The following is a 16,730-nucleotide window of genomic DNA, read 5'->3' on the forward strand; positions in this document are numbered from 1 at the left end:
CTCCACCAATTCTTCTAAAGCTTCTCGTAATTGTGGAGCTTGAAACCTAATGTCTTGGTGACCCTTTTTACTTAACATTTTTTAAATGGGTTAAGCTTCTCGTAATCATCACTTGTCTCCACCACTTTTTGAATCAACACTTTCTACTCTGCTTTCCCATAAATCAAACAAACTTTGAGCCCGCCTTTCATTTAAAGATCAACAAATTTGGTGGCCCTTTTTACTTAACATTTTTTAAATGGGGCCCTTATAATTTTTTTTAGAGAGTTGGACTTCTTATATATTTCTTACAAAAATTAATGTCTTGGTGGCCCCTAAAAACCGGTGGCCCGAAACGACGCTTTGTTCGCTTTGGCCCAGGGCCACCCCTGTTTGAGAGAGAAAAGAAGAGAGAGTTGGGCAATAGAGTTGAAAAAAAGAAAAGAGTTGAAATGAATGGAAGCCGGATCAGGAAATTAGGAAGTTGGAATCTTTGACAAAGAAAAGAGAAGTAGAGAGAAGAGAAGAAGCCTCCATTTGACTTTGACCAACGACTTCCACGTGTTCTAAACTACCAAGTTACGTTTCTTCTTTCTTCAACTACCAATTTTTTGCCCTCTCCACTCCAACCTCCAACTTTACTAGGCAACTTCTATCCATTACTCTAGAAGCTTTTCGTTACAGTCATAAATACACACCAATATCTATAGGTCCGCCAATCAAAAAGAAAGATACTCTCTTGTCTAACACTGTCTCAATTTTAAAATCCATCATTTATTGATTTGTGTTCAACAAAAGTTGATCTACATTTATTGATTTGTGTTCAACAAAAGTAAAGATCAACTTTCGTTAACCGAGGACGATTTTTAGGAATCTTTATATGAATTTCTAAAGACCAAAATGTTTTTAGTGATGGTAAATATAAATCAAGATATGTCTGGCCAACAATCTTTGGTTGGAGTGGTAAGAGGTATAATCTTCCACTTAGAGGTCAAGAGTTCGAAGCACACGCTGAACAGTTCAAAAAAAGGTACGCCTGAAAATGTCTAAATTGACTCGAAAATTTAAAACTCTTATTGTTGTATTTACTTTGTGAAGGTCGACTCGTTTAAATGATTTATTTGGGTTGATAGGGTGAGAAAAGATTTACAAAAGAAAAAGAATTGTCAAGTAAGTAATAATATAATATCTAAGTCATTTTCGATCCCATTTAAATTATATGACTGTAAATATGTATAAAAATTAGGTCAATTTGAGAGAGATGATTCAGGCTAAAACAAGTCAAACTATCCCAATGAAGAGACAAAAAAAGGCCACTTTCATAGGTTTTTGTATTAGAGATTAACAACAAAATAGTTTAAGCGTTTGGGACGCGTTCGTCACTATTTTTCATTTATATATAAAGTCATCGATTACGCCAAGTTCACGCGCAGGGGCTTTTCTCCTTCTCTCTCTTCCTCTCTCTCTCACTGTTCTTTTTCTTCTCTTTCTCTCTCTCTCTAGCTTAACTTTTGTGCTAAGATTTATTGAATCATCAATTTTGATTTGAGAAACAAGAAGAAGAACAAGAGGATTGAATCACTGAAGAATTAAAGATGGGATTGAAAAATCAAGAGAAGTTTAGACGTAGTTTAAGAGCTATTAAGACTTTATTTTTCTTAATCACGATGTTATTCTCTTTCCTTTTATTCTCAGCTCCTATTCTACTCATTTTAGCTGATTCTATTCTACCTTCTGCTATTCTCTCTCTTTCTCTTCCTCCTTCATCTCTCTCTCTACAAAATTTCTACTCCAATTTGATTTTAAATTATGATTTCCGATCATCTCTCATTGATATTCCTTTACTCTCTATTGTTCGATCCGCCGTTATACTATGTAAGTAACTATATATTGAATACTTCAAGAAAGAAAACCTAATTCCTGATTTCAATTTGAAAAGCAAAACCTAATTATTTGGGGATTTTTTTTTTTTTTTGGTGCAGGTGTTTATTGTTTATGTGATGGGCCGAAGCTTTCTCATGGGCCGTATTTGGGGATTACTATGTTTTGTTCAGTTGGGTCTTTGATTTTTGTTTCTCTAAAAGCTTCATATGTGGTTTGTGGAATAAGTGGCGGCGCCGGCGGCGGCGGTGGTGGTGGTGGATTTGTTCGACCGGTTAACCTAGCTTTGATTTTGAGTTCTATTGTTTTGGCAGTGGGGCATATAATTGTTTCATATCGGACTAGCTGCCGAGAGAGAAGAAAACTTCTTATTTACAAAATTGACATTGAAGCTGTAAGTATAGTCATTCCTCTAGTCATTCCTCTGCGAAAAATGTATCTGTACATATAATTCTCTCACATAAGGTCTCTCTGATTTAGCTGGTCAATCTGTCGTACAACCGGCTCGTGTGAGAGAACTATATCCGATGTTAACATCCTGGCTGACTGAACTTTTTTTTGTTGTTGGGTTATTTCTGCAGGTTAATGCTTGCCACAAGGGGTATTCAAGTTATAATAAAATTCTACAACAAGCAAGAGCAAAATAGTTAAGGTAGTTTCATTTGTCCAAATTTCATACACTTATTTATTACCAACCGGAACGGTGGGTGTGAATTTGAAGATGAATATTTACTTCGAAGTGGCGGCAAAGATACGACACTTGACTACTTGTTTGGGTACAAGATTATCAGGTCGGTCGATAATTTGTCGAAGTCTTTGTATTATACTATAGAGAGGTCCTAAACAAGAACCAAAAACAAAAGAAGGATTGATATATCAGGTATCTTCCTTCAATTACAATTACATGTATATTTGTAACTAGTTCACTTATTACATTCAAGATAGACATAAATTTCTTTTTCTATAGGGGAGATTCGAACTCAAGTTCGAAAAGATTAAATGTTGTAATTTTTTCACATTATGTATATATACTCTTTATTCCTAATGTCACTGTTCTTGACTAACACCTAACACAATTGCGCAAAAGAGGCGGATTTCACCATCATCATCATCATCGGTTTAATCTTCTATTTCTAACATACATTTCGTGGTTACTTCAGAAAGATTAGTTATCTTCTTTGATAATTGAGGATCTTAATCGAGGCAGCATAGAGACTAAAGAAGAGTGCACAGAAACAAACAAGTATAAGTGCACTAATACCAATCATACCAGAACCAAGTCCATAACCAAGGTATTGTTTGATGTATTCTTGAACTGACCCTTCGAATCCAGCACCGGTAATATGAGCTTTAGAATCACCTAACTGAGACGTTATAATACCTCGAAGTGTCCATGCCAATGGGGAAATATAGTGGCACCAAATCCACCACGGGGGAATGCTCTATATGTATATTTATAAGTTAGAATTCAAGAAAAATGTATGGGGAGTATACGAATTAAGAGGAAAAGTAGAGGACTTACTGGCTTGGGGATAAGAAAACCAGCGGGGAGGTTCCAGAGTGAGTAAAATGCGGAAGAGATAACAGCGGCTAATTGTGTTGAAGGTGTTAAACCAACGGCCGTCATCCCAAAAAATGTGAAATACATGAACGTAAGGAACATAAACAACACGTACAACAGGAATTTTGCTGCAAAAATCAGAAGCGTTTTATCATATTCAGAACCAATGTTACTTCACAAAAATGAGATTATTTCAAGTTTCACCAATGTTACTTCAATGTTACTTGAGATCTGAATTGACTCAAGTCAGATTTCAGATTGTTCAGTTTTGTCTGACTCATAATGTCTCGCTCGTCAAAATGGTCAAGGCATCCTTCTTTTGAGTCTAATTGAGTCAAGGGCATGAAATAAATCTAAAATTAAGAATCCCTTGTCTGAAGTAATCTAAAATAATTAATTTGCCCCAGACTAAGACACATAGGATTTAGACGAGTCAGTTTCGGACAATGAGAATGTAATAAGTACCTTCACTAACATGAAGATTAGTCAAAAAATATTACCTATTGTTCTCTCGAAATTGATCATAAAGAATGTAATAACAGCATATATTACTGTCTGTACAGCAATGTATGGAATTTCTATAAGACCCTGTTGGATGAGAAAGAAAATAAGTATAACTTGCTCGCTTTCAAATACAACATAGATAAATTCAGTTGAAAAAGCTCTTACTTGGGCAGCCGCGTAAGGAAACGAGGAGTACATTCCAGTTGCTTTCTCTCTGTAGTACACAGTTCGCTCGATGGCAACTACTGGTTGAATGGTGGAAGAGTTATTGACGCCAAGAAACAAGCAAGCTGAATATAAGGCTCCCATTACTGTAATCACATCTTGAGTTGTTTCCCTATAGAACATAAGGAACATGTTATATATTAACCGAACGATAAGAAAAAAGAAAACGAAGATGCAAAGATTTTTTCATCAAGGGTATATATGAGGCAAAGATCATGCGATTGATTGGAATTTCGGAGGAGAAGGAAAATTACCTTTTTGAACCAAGTTTCCAAAAACACGAGCCTAATATGAATGCACAAATTGTAGTAAAGATCAACCGCATGACATTATACGATGGATTTCTCCAGTACATAAGATTTTGTTTCCATAAGCAAGTGCGAAGTTGAGTTATACTGTCTTGTGAAAATACGGAGTCAAATTTCAGGGGCTGTGAACCAACAGGTGGAGTACTTAAGTTCTCGATTCGAGCTTCCACTTCCCTGCATAAGAAGCATGTTATTTAGTTATAAGTTATATCATTTTGTCCAGATGTAGAGTGTGTTGTTCCAATAAGAAAGTGTTCAAAGTTACCTGAATTGAGCAGAGTTTCTGTATATATCTGCAAAATCTTGACCAATTTGTTGTTCCGAAAATAGTGTTGTAACCTCGAGAACCCAAGTTGCTGGATTATATCCACTACGGATACGAGGAATTCCCTCAATACTCTGAGGAAAAAAGAGATAGTCATGTTGAATATTTTATTCGTAAATATCATTGTAACAGTATAGTATTTGGTATTTATACTCGCTTTTAATAAGCAAGAAAAACACTACATTTTGATCTTGACCTCTTCAATTGAATGAGCCGTCCTAGCTCAGCTGGTAGAGCGCACGGCTTTTAACCGTGTGGTCGTGGGTTCGATTCCCACGGACGGCGTCTCATTTATTTTTGCTTTCTCACAACCTTATATAATTCTTTCGACTAAAACATGAATGGTTTTTAGCAACTATAATAATGCTGAATTTAAAGACAAGCCTCTATGAGTACATATAACTTGACCTCCGCCTAATGAATTAACTATACCTGAAAGTAGTCGATCATAACTTGTGAATTTTCGCCAAGATTCCCACCATATATAACTTGACCTCCTCGTTTCATTAGAAGTAACTGATCCAACAAACAAGAAGCTAATTTAATATCGATAAAGTGTGCAAGTTACACTAATTATCAGAAACACGAAAGCTACCAACCTCATCAAATGCTTCAAATATATCGATACTTGGTTGATGTATAGTACAAACGACTGTTCTTCCAGTGTCAACAGTATTACGTACAGCACGCATTACGATAGCTGCTGCTCGTGCGTCTAACCCAGAAGTTGGTTCGTCCATAAAAATAATAGAAGGATTCGCCACAAGCTCAACTGCAATTGTAAGACGTTTTCTTTGTTCTGTTGATAAACCACTAGTTCCCGGCAAACCAACCACAGCGTTTCTCAGCTTATTAAGCTCTACAAGTTCCAGAACTTGTTCAACAAACTCCTGCATCACAAGAAAAGAAACTGTAAAAACTCATGCCGCAGCATTTATCAATGTTGTCTTAGCTTTTGACACCTCACACTAAGTCCAACAGCTACAGCCTACAGGGTTTTGTTTCTGATGAAGGAACCACAAAATCATCTAAAAAGCCTCGACGCTTACGAAGCTTGAGCTTGTACCTATAGCCCAGTGTCCAGATGCTCCTCAAGGACACAAAATACTATTGAAAAGTCTGAAGGCAAAAACAAGCAACTTACATGTTTCGTTTCTTTGCTGATTTCACTAGGAAGCCGAAGTGTTGCAGAGAACCATAGTGACTCTTCAACTGTCACCTGAGGAGAATGTATATCTGTTTGTTCTACGTATCCCGAAATTCTGGCAAAAGTACTTTGCTCTTTCGGGTACCCTGATATCATAATATCTCCTTCTATATATCCACCAGTCTTCCTCCCAGCAAGCACATCCATTAATGTTGTTTTGCCTGCTCCACTTGTACCAACTAATGCCGTAAGGACGCCGGGTGAGAATACTCCGCTAACATTTGATAAAAGTTGCAACTTCTTTTGTCCAGTACCTTCCATTTCCTGACGTAATCAAAATAAGTTTTAAGGTAATTTTAGTGATATTAAGTGATGAAAGAGAAGATGATAGACATTTTTTTTAAACAATAAGGATACAAATTTACCTTGGGCATATCCACAGAGTAATTGACATTGTGAAATGTCATTGACAATGGTTGAAATGGAAGAATCATTCCCTTCTCACGAGGTCTGTTTTCAATAGACACGGATCCCATTTTACGCGTGTTTTTTCTTACTGGTGTTACTGCAATTGTCAGGTTACTATTAGTGTGACAAATGTATAGCTAACAGTAGCCAAATGTTTACCTTCAGGTGAAATAATAAAACGTAAATATTTTTATTAGCTCTAGGAATGGCATCAAATTTAACTCTGGTTCAAACAACAAAGATAGTGGACTGACCGTTACTTTCACCAGAGATATGTTCTTCATTGTCAAAAGGGATTGCTGTTGGGGCCTTCGTGATAGCTAAAACAAATATTTCAGGCGATTATATTTTGACGATAACAAGCAGTCTAGATGGAAAAAGAAAGCTAAGAACAAGATTTTAGGTTAATGAAATATAAATGTAAAGAACAGGAGAATATTTTGATTGAGATGATGCTCAAAAAAATTCCATACTTACGATTAAGGTAAGACAGAGCAAGAGTCGTGATGATGTTGAATAAAATTGCGTAGAGTAGTAAGGCACCAACACCAAGCCAATACCATCGATCATCAGAAGGAAGCCCATGAGAATGAAGAACATTGATTCCAACTGTATCGTTTCCATATTTAGAGTCCTGTATAGCGATAATGAACGAAAAACTTAAATCTAGTCCCATAGTGGACCCAAAGTATTTATGTGAGCATGTGTATAAAATTTAAACAACGTTCGGGAAGACGAGCTCTGTGTAAGCATTACCTTCATCCATCTTGTCGCAGTGAACTCATTAAGCGAAATTGCACGTTGTGCATACGTTAATGGGGACAACCAAAAACCCCAAATCCACCACGGCTTGATTTGGTCTAAAAAGATTTTCAGAATCATTAGGGGCATCTAAGGATATAATATCATTATAGGCATCAAAATAGAATAGGTCTAACAACCTTTCGGAATAATAAATCCTCCCAGTAAGACTACTGCAAGTAAACAGGCAGATCCATATGTATTGGCAATAATCATATCTCGCCCAATAGCACCCAACATTCGAAATAGGCCCAAAGCCATTTGATGTAAGGAAAAGAGGACGAGCATGTATCGGAAAAACCTAAAACATTGAAGGAGTTAAATGACTGGTAAGAAACTTTTAGAACTGACTAACAACACAAGTTATCAAGCAAGATATACCTCCCAGAACCTGGGGCAAAACCAACTGTATAATATACAACGCATGACCAGACAATAGCTTCAAGCATGGAGTAAGGTATGCGCACAATCCAACTAGGAATAGACCAGGCCCAGGCGGGATGGAATAGATTGTCTCTGTGTTTGTAAAATACTGGGAGTCGAGATATCATAATAGGTAATTCAGCAAGTCCATTAAACATCAGATGCAGCAGTGAAAAATACGAGCAAGCAAGATATAAGTTTCCATTTATCTCGTCTGTAGGATGCAATCTTGTTCGTAGAAACATAGTGCATGTGACTAACCCCGTTAGAGCGACCTGTAAAATACGCAGTTGAAAATGTAATTCAGTAGTCAGACTCGAACTGTAGTGTGAGAGCATATAACAAAAAATTTATATTTCCTATGGCTTTTCAGTTTCAGCTACTGCCTAGGAAGTGACCGCGCGTCAGTTTCATGATATGGTGCCCTTGAAAAAAGCAAACAACTGTGGGTAATCAAGATTCAAGAATAGGAATTCATAGAAAGAATCAAATATGATCGAAGACTTACACGTATCTATACAGAAACATGAAACCGACACATCAAAAACATAATGGAACCACAAAAAATATTTATATAGATGCTACAGCTCTGCCTAAAACCTTAAAATAGTCTCAGTGTCTTGCTTTCATTTTCCCTCAGTCAGCACTTCGGTTCGATTAGAATTTTTTTTATATTTCAACAGAATAACAATGAACTAAGATTGTTCAAATATATCACTATAAATAAGAGGAAAATGGAAGAGAGTAAAGTAAAACATACTTGGCATGTTTTGAATGTGTAAAGGAACCTATGCCTTTTGATAAGCACAATTTCTCGATTAAAGCATGTTTTGAAGAGTTGCAATTTTGATATAGCAAACTTTGTCTTTGAAAGAGATGAAGGATGACAGTTCTTTCTATCATATGGAACTGAAAGAGTTGCCCTTACAGACTTTCCATATTCAGAGTTCTCAAATGCATGTCTAATTTCTGAAACAGGAAGAAACACATATGGTCTTGAACGATCAGCCCAGTATTTTTCTTGATCTTTTCTTGATGTGACCTAGGAATGAAAGTTAACTCAGGTTCTATAAAGTAAAAAACTAAAGTGAATGCCACTCTAAAGAATCATACCTCTTGAAGGAAATCTGCGACACCCTTACGAGGTGGCAATTGAAAGCCTAACGATTCAAAGAACTCCACAACTTGTTCTCGAGGACCTTGATAAACAATATGCCCTTCTGATAATAGAATAATATCATCGAACAAATCAAATGTTTCAGGTGCAGGCTGAAGAAGGGCCATCAACACAGTACCCTCCATTTGATGAACAAAGTTCCTTACGCATTTGACAATTTGATATGTTGTAGAACTATCGAGCCCCGTAGAAATTTCATCCATTAAGAGGGTCTTTATTGGCCCAACTATCATTTCTCCTAAATTTGGCAGCAACTAAAAAGTTCAGCAAACTCCCTGAAGCACGATTTTATTAACAATTGCCAGACGTGACGGCTTTTCTAGATATGGATAAAGGTGTCAAAAGCCGTGAAACAATTCATACATAAATGTGGGTGATATTATCTTCTGTCATATGTATTACAACATAAAAACTAAGATAAGCTGTCGCCTGGAAAAAGGAAGCGTCTATGCTAACTGGGGTTCCTGATCATGAATTACAAAATACTGCCAAATCTGAGCATAAGCAATCTTGCTTTTGTTTGATGATATGATTCTTTTAAGTAATACATGTGAAAGTTAGGAAGAAGATTTGATTTGAATGAAGTTACCTGTAGTGACTCTCTTCCTTTGACCACCTGAAATACCTCTGACCATATCATTACCAACAAAGGTATCAGCACATATATCCAGACCTAACACTTTTAAGATATAATCTGTTGCAAGACTGTGTCTTCTACCAGCAACACCAGATGCCTGAGCAGGTTTAAGGAAAAACAAAATGAAAATAATAGAAGTTATTAATCAAACGGGTAAGTCCTTAAGGAAGCAGATTGTTCAATCAATTCTAAGCACAAGAGATTTGGAAGACAACCTTCATAAATGCATCGATTTCTGGACTAGGGCGTATCTTTTTTTCTTTCTCTAGTCTGGCTAGATCATTCAAATACCCTACAAAATTACATTGTCAAGAGTAATTCTAATACTAAGTGAATCTTCTATCACAAAAAGTAAATGTCATAACAATGACCTTTACTTACTATCATAACAAGTACTTATGATGACGGTAACCTTCACATTCTAAAAATGAAGAGTGAAATTTACGTTCACAAGAGCACATAGATTTCTTCAAGTGACACAGAGAATGCTTGACAATTGATATTAGCAATATGTGAACAAGAGAACACACTTTTCATTGATAACTTAACCCAAATATATCTAAGTTGTAGTGAATAATTCTAATAAGCAGGTTTCCAAGACTTAATTGGGAACAGCGCACAATTAATAGATGTAGGTCAAACAAAGTGGTGAAATTGGATAATGAGTTCAGTAGACTAACCTCCATATCCATTGTTTGCACCTTGAAATCTTGCACCGAAATCTAGAGTTTCTCTGACAGTAAGCTCTGCAATATGATTATCCACTTGGCTTATGTAAGCAGAAGTCCGTTGGACACAAAACTCGTCTAACGCATGACCGTTGAATGTAATTTTCCCACTTCTCTGAAAAAGGGGAAAGAAGTATAAAAGGGCATGAGCTATACTTGCCATGGTTGAATAATATAACCAGACAATCAACTTCCTCTCTAGACCAATACCAGTGATGCTGTAAATTTACCTCCTCTCTACAAGATTCATTCGCTTACTTACTTGAACAGGACAAAAAATAAAATAAAACAGAAGCTAATTATAGTGCAAGTTGTACACCTAAAATGAACTAAATGGGGATAGGCGAGGATCAGAGTCATTTGTCAAAAGAGATCCACCCATAACTATAAGTAGGAAGAACTATTAATCTCTATTAACAATTAATAGGATTTGGAATCAAAGAAACAAAGCAACCAGTCTTACACATTTTGTTCTGCAAATATCCCAAACAATCTCATTGTATCAGAGTGCTTGGACTTGTTGCTATGACTCACATGATCAGATTTTCTATAGACTAATATGTGTTTTACCATTTAATCGTTGCTGACTAATGTTGGTGAATAGTGGTTTTGTTTAAATTTTCAGCATCATTCGGAACACGCTGGTACAGCCAAAACATGAGATTCATGCATACGAAATAAAAAGAATGTTTATATAAAGACCTCTAAGTTGTTATCGAGCTTCTCTGTTAAAGCTTTTAACAATGATGATTTACCGGAACCTGGGGGACCCAAAAGTAATGTCATCCTACAAGTAAAACCGCAGACCTGTTAGTGTAGCTGCAGAACAATGCATCCATGAGGAAATATGAGCAGAAAACATAACATGGATTTGGTCAAAAGTTTTCAGCCTTTGTTAGATGCAGTCCGACAAAAATACTTTCTCAATAAATCATATAAAACTCAATGTTAAGTGCTTCCCGTGGGAATATTCTGCATTTAACCATATAGACTATTTCAAATATATTATTCACCATATCGTGTTAAAGCTTCAGAGCCCGTCAAGTTGGGTATACCTTATAGCATAGAGCATTAATATCTAAAAGTAATAGTTTCAAGTCTTATTCCACTTTTTAGGGGATAGCTTTATATAAGGATGACTTCTAATCTTCTATAATGTTCTATGATTCAACAAGATCCACCCTCGAATCATTCCATGTAAACCACCAAGATAGAATAAAAATCACTCTAAATATTAGTCTCTTGCATCTATGCTTCAGTTTTTTTTTCAGTTTTGAAAATCAATCTCGTCAACACCACGGGTCCACATACAAACAGTCCGTGCAACAAGTGGAGTCGTAGAGCCATAAGGCATTAGTGTTGTGTGTCTATAGGATTAAATCCTTTTCTGGGCCAATATCAGAGATAGTACAAGAAAGTGGATTACTGTTAAGGATTGTTCTTAAATTTACGTCCTCGTAATTCCTGTGGAAAAGGAAATGGTGACAACCATCTAGCAGCATCAAACTGATCTTATTTTTTATACTGATTAGAATTATAGCTATTGAGTTGTATTTGGTTTCTTTCTCTTCCATGTGCATAAAAAACAAAAGATAATATAGAACTAGCGATACGGGGTATTCTACCTTCCAGGTTTAACGAAACCGCTGATGTTGTTCAAAATAGTAAGCGAGTGCCTAGTGGTACGAAATACTCGCAACTTTATAAGAACTTCCTGAAAATTTGATAAGCAAAAGAATCAGACTCTGTTCCAATAAACCTCAACTTTAAGTTCTTCAAGAAACATGTTTCCTTTTACCTCCACAGCATCACGAACATAATTCAGCAACGTAGGCAATGCTCTTGAGCTTGTTTGAACATCTGCCTTGATATTCAATCTCTCGAACCTAACTTCAACTTTAGGAACCTCTAATCCAACTCTGTTGGATAATGAAAATTTAAAGTACAGACATAAATCAGAAAACTGCTAAATACTTCATCAACTCAAATTCTGAGAAACTCAGAAAGATGCTTCTCTTTCATCCAATTAGGAAAAAGCACAGATACAATCATACTTATCAGAAATCATTCTCTCTCTCTCTCTCTCTCTCTCTCTCTCTCTCTCTCTCTCTCTCTCTCTCTCTCTCTCTCTCTCTCTCATTAAAACTAAAATAGTTGAAATGAAGATCAAAACTAGAGGTTTAAGGAGTTAACAAGATTACAAAAACTAAAATGCATAAACGATCTAAAGTTCTAAACAAATTCAGATTTTCAAAAAAAATACCTATCAAGACGATCTTTAACAGCAGATAATAACTTGAAATTATCTTGTTCATTAGTAGCAAAAGCATTCTTAACAACAAGTTCTCTACCAAAACGATCAAGTTTCCTAACATCAATCTTTTCCGTTGTTTTCTCATCTGATTCAGTAGAATTTCGTTTCAATAAAGCAAAATTAGATCTCTTACGAGTAGGTAATCTCTCAATAGCTGACCAAAGAAGTTCTTCTTCATCTTGAGCTAGAAATTCAGCATTTGAATGTCTTGCGAAACTCTCTCTTCTTGGTTCGATTTCAAGATCAAAGTACTCACTTCCGTTGGAAGCAGCCATTAAAATGACCTAATTTTTCTGACCAGAGAGCTCTCCCGCGAAAATTTTGAAAGGCAAATAACTTTGGGAAATTTATCCCTTATTTATAGCCAGTTACTTGTCAATTTCTTTACCTACAACTTGGAAGTACAAGTGAATGAAATACCTTTTTACCGGTTCATCCAGTTTCAAGGTTAATGACTTAATTATCCACATTTTAGTAGTTATGGGTTTCAATTAACAAAGAGTTATGAACTTTATAACAAATCAATGTTTCCTAATGTTATAATGATAGAGTAAATAGGATTGACCACTAAAAATGAACTAAAAATTGAAGCTTAATTTAGTGAAGTGATACTTGTCTTTTTTTTTTTACTTCTTAGTCAATCATAGATAAATTAAAGTTTGAGACTTACGGTTTCTAAGTTCATTTCATCCAACTGATATGACAATTTAATTGCACTTTTCATGACAATTTAGTTTTTCCAGAAAAAGTAGAAGTGAAGTTTATATTGTTAACTATTTGAGAAAACTTACTTCATTTGGATAAGTTGGCAAATTTTATGTTAGACACATTACCTATCTGATTATAATAAATCGTCTAAGCATGAGTCATGTTTATTAAATTTATTGGCATCTAACTCAAAAGTATTCAACAACAAAAGCAAAATATTGCAAAATATCAAAAAAGAAAAAGGAAATATCCGCTTATTGCTACTTGCTTTTGAGTTGAATGAGCACTGACTCAACACTATTATATGTACTTTCTTTGAGTAGATGGTATCTTCACCCATATGTTTCACTTTCTTCTGTTCTTGCACGAGAATTGAGTTCTCATCGGGGGACAAATCATGCCAACAAACAGAATTCTTCGAAAAAGAAAACACAATTGTCATAAACTATCATATTTAGAGCGAATATTAAGTGAATTAAAGAGACAAATAGCTAATCCTTTCTAGAAGTTATTATAATAGTTTAACTTTCCTTTATTTAAATTCAATTTCCATTTAAATTAAAATTAAAAATTAAATAAAACACCTTTTAACTTTGTATTTAATTTTAAAATAAAATAAAAGTAACCCGTCCTTTATGATGCTTATAGTTCCAATTTATCCAATCAACTCCCAAAGGGAAAGAGTAAAAATAATGAAATTTGGAACTAGTTATTTCTATTCAAAGGAAAGTAAGTAGAAAAATAATTAAGGCAAACTTAATCTATTCTTTCATTAAGCTTGCGGGGACGCAAGTATAAAATATTTGTCCCAAGTTCCAGGATCATTACTAATACAAGAATATACGTTTCTGTATACACTAGTCCTGTATTCGATTAAATATAAAATGTTTGGTTTGGATTCTCAGGCAATTACTTTGACCCAGATGAGAGAACTTTGAGAAATCTCCCAATGATTATAAATTTATAAGTTAGGGTTAATTCCAGGCTGGACCCAGATTTTTAACCAACAGGAAAATTTGGCCCCCTGTTGAATGTTCTAAATGCCTTTGAAAATAATGTAACCCGTGGTTAACAGTGACAACTGCTTGTTCCCCTCGGTACAAATATATTCCCCTCTCTATTCTTTCTCCTTTTTTATTTGTCAGAACCAGTCACATGCTAGACACTGGTCGCTAGGGGTTAAAAAAAAGATCTGGAAGACCGTTATCTGATCCATTCGACCGAGATAAAAATTGTCCATGGACACCCGATGGTCATAACGGTCAGTGTCCGACCGGCCCGAAAGAATTGGCAGACGGTCACGGTCAAAATTCTATGTCGAAGGACCGACCGCTAACCGACCGGTACGAGTGACCGAATAGGTTGACCGACTAAACTGTCCTCATTTTTAGAAGTTGACCGTTGAATTTCATAGACATGAATATATGATGATCGTTGGCTATAGTCATATAGTCCTCTGGAAGACCAAACATTAGTGCATGGCTTAATTATATCTTGTCAAATGATGATCAACTGTGTTTTTTCTTTTTATATTTACTTTTGATTTCTTGGCTAAACATCTTCATTTGTAAGTAATTTTGTTTGTGGTAATAAAAATAAAGTTCTGAATTAAGTAAATGTATTGGAAAGTCCGGACCGAGACCGTCCGGTGTCCGACTGGACCGGTAAAATAAACGGTCTTGGACGGTCAATGAACAAAGAATTCTTGAGAGTGACCGTCCGAGTCCGCCCGAGTAAATAGGTGGTCACCAACAGTTTATGACCGAGTCGATGAAGTTAGAGTCCGGTACAGACCGGTCCGGACCGATTCCCACCCCTACTGGTCGCCACCTTCAACAACAAAATAAATACTAAAACTTTAATTTTTTTCATCAATCTTCTTCCTCATATGCCTTACCATGAAAACCCGTGAGAAAACGTGCCCCTTTATTTCTTCCCTAATTAGTAATAAGCATGTCTACAGAAACTGATTCAAATTGAGTAGGAAAAAAAGGATAGCAGCGAAAACACCTTTGAAGTCTATATAACAAAACAGAAGAAAAAAAATGTCGACTGAGTCAAACCTCCTTTTTTGATAAAGGATATTGTCTAAAAACGCTTCCGAAATTTATAATATAGTTCTTCTTAGAAATAAAATACTACTTATTTGAAAGAAACAGTGTCCTTCTTAGAAATAAAATAGTCAATTTAAGAAAAAAAGAAACAAAATAAATTGCAAGGGCTAAAACAAAGAAATTGAAATCTCTTTCTCTCTCAATAAAATAACTAATTTAAGAAAAAAACAATTTCAAGGGTTAATTTTTTTTTAAATCACTCTCTAGATTCGTTTAAAATCTCGCTCTCTGGTTTGGGAAGAGCGCTTAGAGCAATACTATGGAGCGCCTATAGAAGCACATTTTCTTAAAGGGTTATTTCAAAGATTTAAAAAAATGAAAATCTCTCTAGATTCGTTTAGGGCAAGAAAGTTTCTACTTAGATTTCAATAAGAGGAATTCGGATTTGGGGAAAGTTTCTACTCAGATTTTAATTAAACTTCACTTTAGGGTTTTAAATATCACTTTATCTTCATTGAACTTCAATTCTACTTAGATTTCTGGTGAGTACTCAACCCAATATTCAAATTATTCTTCTTATTCTTTTTTCATAAATTATCATCTCCATTGTTATTTACAAAGAATTTGGTGAGCCTATGAAATCTCCATTGTTAAGTTGGTTAAATTATCATTATATTTCTTACTCATTAAATCTTATTAAATCTCCATTGTTAAGTTGGTTAAATTAATATCTCCTTTGTTAATTAAACACTATGAAATTTGTATTGGTTACTTATAAAGATTTGTGGTGAACCTAATTAAAATTTGAAAAGAGTCCTATGTTATTTTGGATGTTCATTTTTTGTTTATGTTTCTGGTGAGCCTAATTGAAATTTGAAACACTATGAATTTCTGGCAAGCCTAATTATACATTATGAAATTTATGGTGAGCCTAATTTATTTATGATACGACTATGAACACTATGAAATTTATGGTGAGCCTAATTCATTTATTATACAACTATGAAATTTCTGGTGATCCTAATTTATTTATTTATTTATTTTGAGAAATCGACCACGATCTACGTTAGTCGTTATAAGGCATTGATAAATCATGAAGATGTGATGAGCACGATAACCGCCTAATTTAAACCATAATGAAAGAGGCCTAAAGTCTGACAGTATGAAAGAGGCCTAAAAGCCCGACAAATTTATTGCAATAATTACTTTATATATTGCCTAAATTACATGAAATAAATCTTGTTGGCAAACTGCTTCTACCGAGACTCGATCCCACGACCTCATGGGCTTAAAAGGGGTGTCCAACCGTTACACCAAAGGGTTGTGACATTCTAATTTATTTATGATACAACTAGGGGTGGGAATTGGGCGGGTTCGATCGGGCTAGGACTCTTCCTTTCGCGCGCACGGGCATATCGGGCTTGAGGGTGAAATTTTCGATCGGCCATCGGGAAAATCGGAGCGGACAAATGAGTATCTTCATGCCCGTA

General features: G+C 35.3%; 2 protein-coding genes and 1 non-coding gene across 5 annotated transcripts; 2 read left to right on the forward strand and 1 right to left on the reverse strand.

The window, feature by feature from the left end:
• Positions 1-1,404: 1,404 nt before the first annotated feature.
• On the forward strand, positions 1,405-2,905 carry LOC147565425 (uncharacterized). Its single transcript, XM_086651912.1, has 3 exons — positions 1,405-1,854; positions 1,962-2,254; positions 2,442-2,905. Exons 1-3 carry the CDS (start codon positions 1,575-1,577, stop codon positions 2,505-2,507), a joined length of 639 nt encoding a protein of 212 aa, XP_086508038.1. The 5' UTR covers positions 1,405-1,574; the 3' UTR covers positions 2,508-2,905.
• Positions 2,714-12,936, reverse strand: LOC147565426 (ABC transporter G family member 31-like). Of its 3 annotated transcripts, XM_086651909.1 has the most exons (24): positions 12,428-12,936; positions 11,963-12,083; positions 11,790-11,878; positions 10,867-10,951; positions 10,117-10,279; positions 9,652-9,728; positions 9,389-9,533; positions 8,736-9,037; positions 8,383-8,664; positions 7,581-7,897; positions 7,340-7,500; positions 7,155-7,258; positions 6,876-7,032; positions 6,653-6,718; positions 6,356-6,495; positions 5,928-6,254; positions 5,383-5,673; positions 5,216-5,299; positions 4,724-4,857; positions 4,405-4,632; positions 4,091-4,262; positions 3,922-4,009; positions 3,383-3,549; positions 2,714-3,302 (listed from the first exon to the last, which is right to left on the reverse strand). In XM_086651909.1, exons 1-24 carry the CDS (start codon positions 12,751-12,753, stop codon positions 3,030-3,032), a joined length of 4,299 nt encoding a protein of 1,432 aa, XP_086508035.1. In that variant the 5' UTR covers positions 12,754-12,936; the 3' UTR covers positions 2,714-3,029. The 3 variants fall into 3 exon arrangements, with proteins under 3 accessions (XP_086508035.1, XP_086508037.1, XP_086508036.1); XM_086651911.1 differs by lacking the exon at positions 10,867-10,951 and having other exon boundaries at positions 12,428-12,808; XM_086651910.1 differs by lacking the exon at positions 8,736-9,037 and having other exon boundaries at positions 8,383-8,591; positions 12,428-12,808.
• TRNAK-UUU (transfer RNA lysine (anticodon UUU)) lies at positions 4,996-5,068 on the forward strand. The gene has a single exon. It is a non-coding gene; the product is annotated as a tRNA-Lys (tRNA).
• Positions 12,937-16,730: the final 3,794 nt, after the last annotated feature.

Source organism: Eschscholzia californica, unplaced genomic scaffold, assembly GCF_041429995.1.
Source record: "Eschscholzia californica isolate CP2 unplaced genomic scaffold, dmEscCali1.0.p SCAF_1, whole genome shotgun sequence".
Classification (NCBI taxonomy): domain Eukaryota; kingdom Viridiplantae; phylum Streptophyta; class Magnoliopsida; order Ranunculales; family Papaveraceae; genus Eschscholzia; species Eschscholzia californica.

Bases quoted from the DNA above. Each gene is read 5' to 3' on its own strand.
- LOC147565425 (XM_086651912.1), top strand. From the start codon at position 1,575: ATGGGATTGAAAAATCAAGAGAAGTTTAGACGTAGTTTAAGAGCTATT. The intron at 1,855-1,961 runs GTAAGTAACTAT...TTTTTGGTGCAG, and splicing joins TCGATCCGCCGTTATACTAT to GTGTTTATTGTTTATGTGAT. The intron at 2,255-2,441 runs GTAAGTATAGTC...TTATTTCTGCAG, and splicing joins ACAAAATTGACATTGAAGCT to GTTAATGCTTGCCACAAGGG.
- LOC147565426 (XM_086651909.1), bottom strand. From the start codon at position 12,753: ATGGCTGCTTCCAACGGAAGTGAGTACTTTGATCTTGAAATCGAACCA. The intron at 6,496-6,652 runs GTCAGTCCACTA...TGACAATTGCAG, and splicing joins TATCTCTGGTGAAAGTAACG to TAACACCAGTAAGAAAAAAC. The intron at 4,633-4,723 runs GTAACTTTGAAC...CTTCTTATGCAG, and splicing joins AGAAACTCTGCTCAATTCAG to GGAAGTGGAAGCTCGAATCG.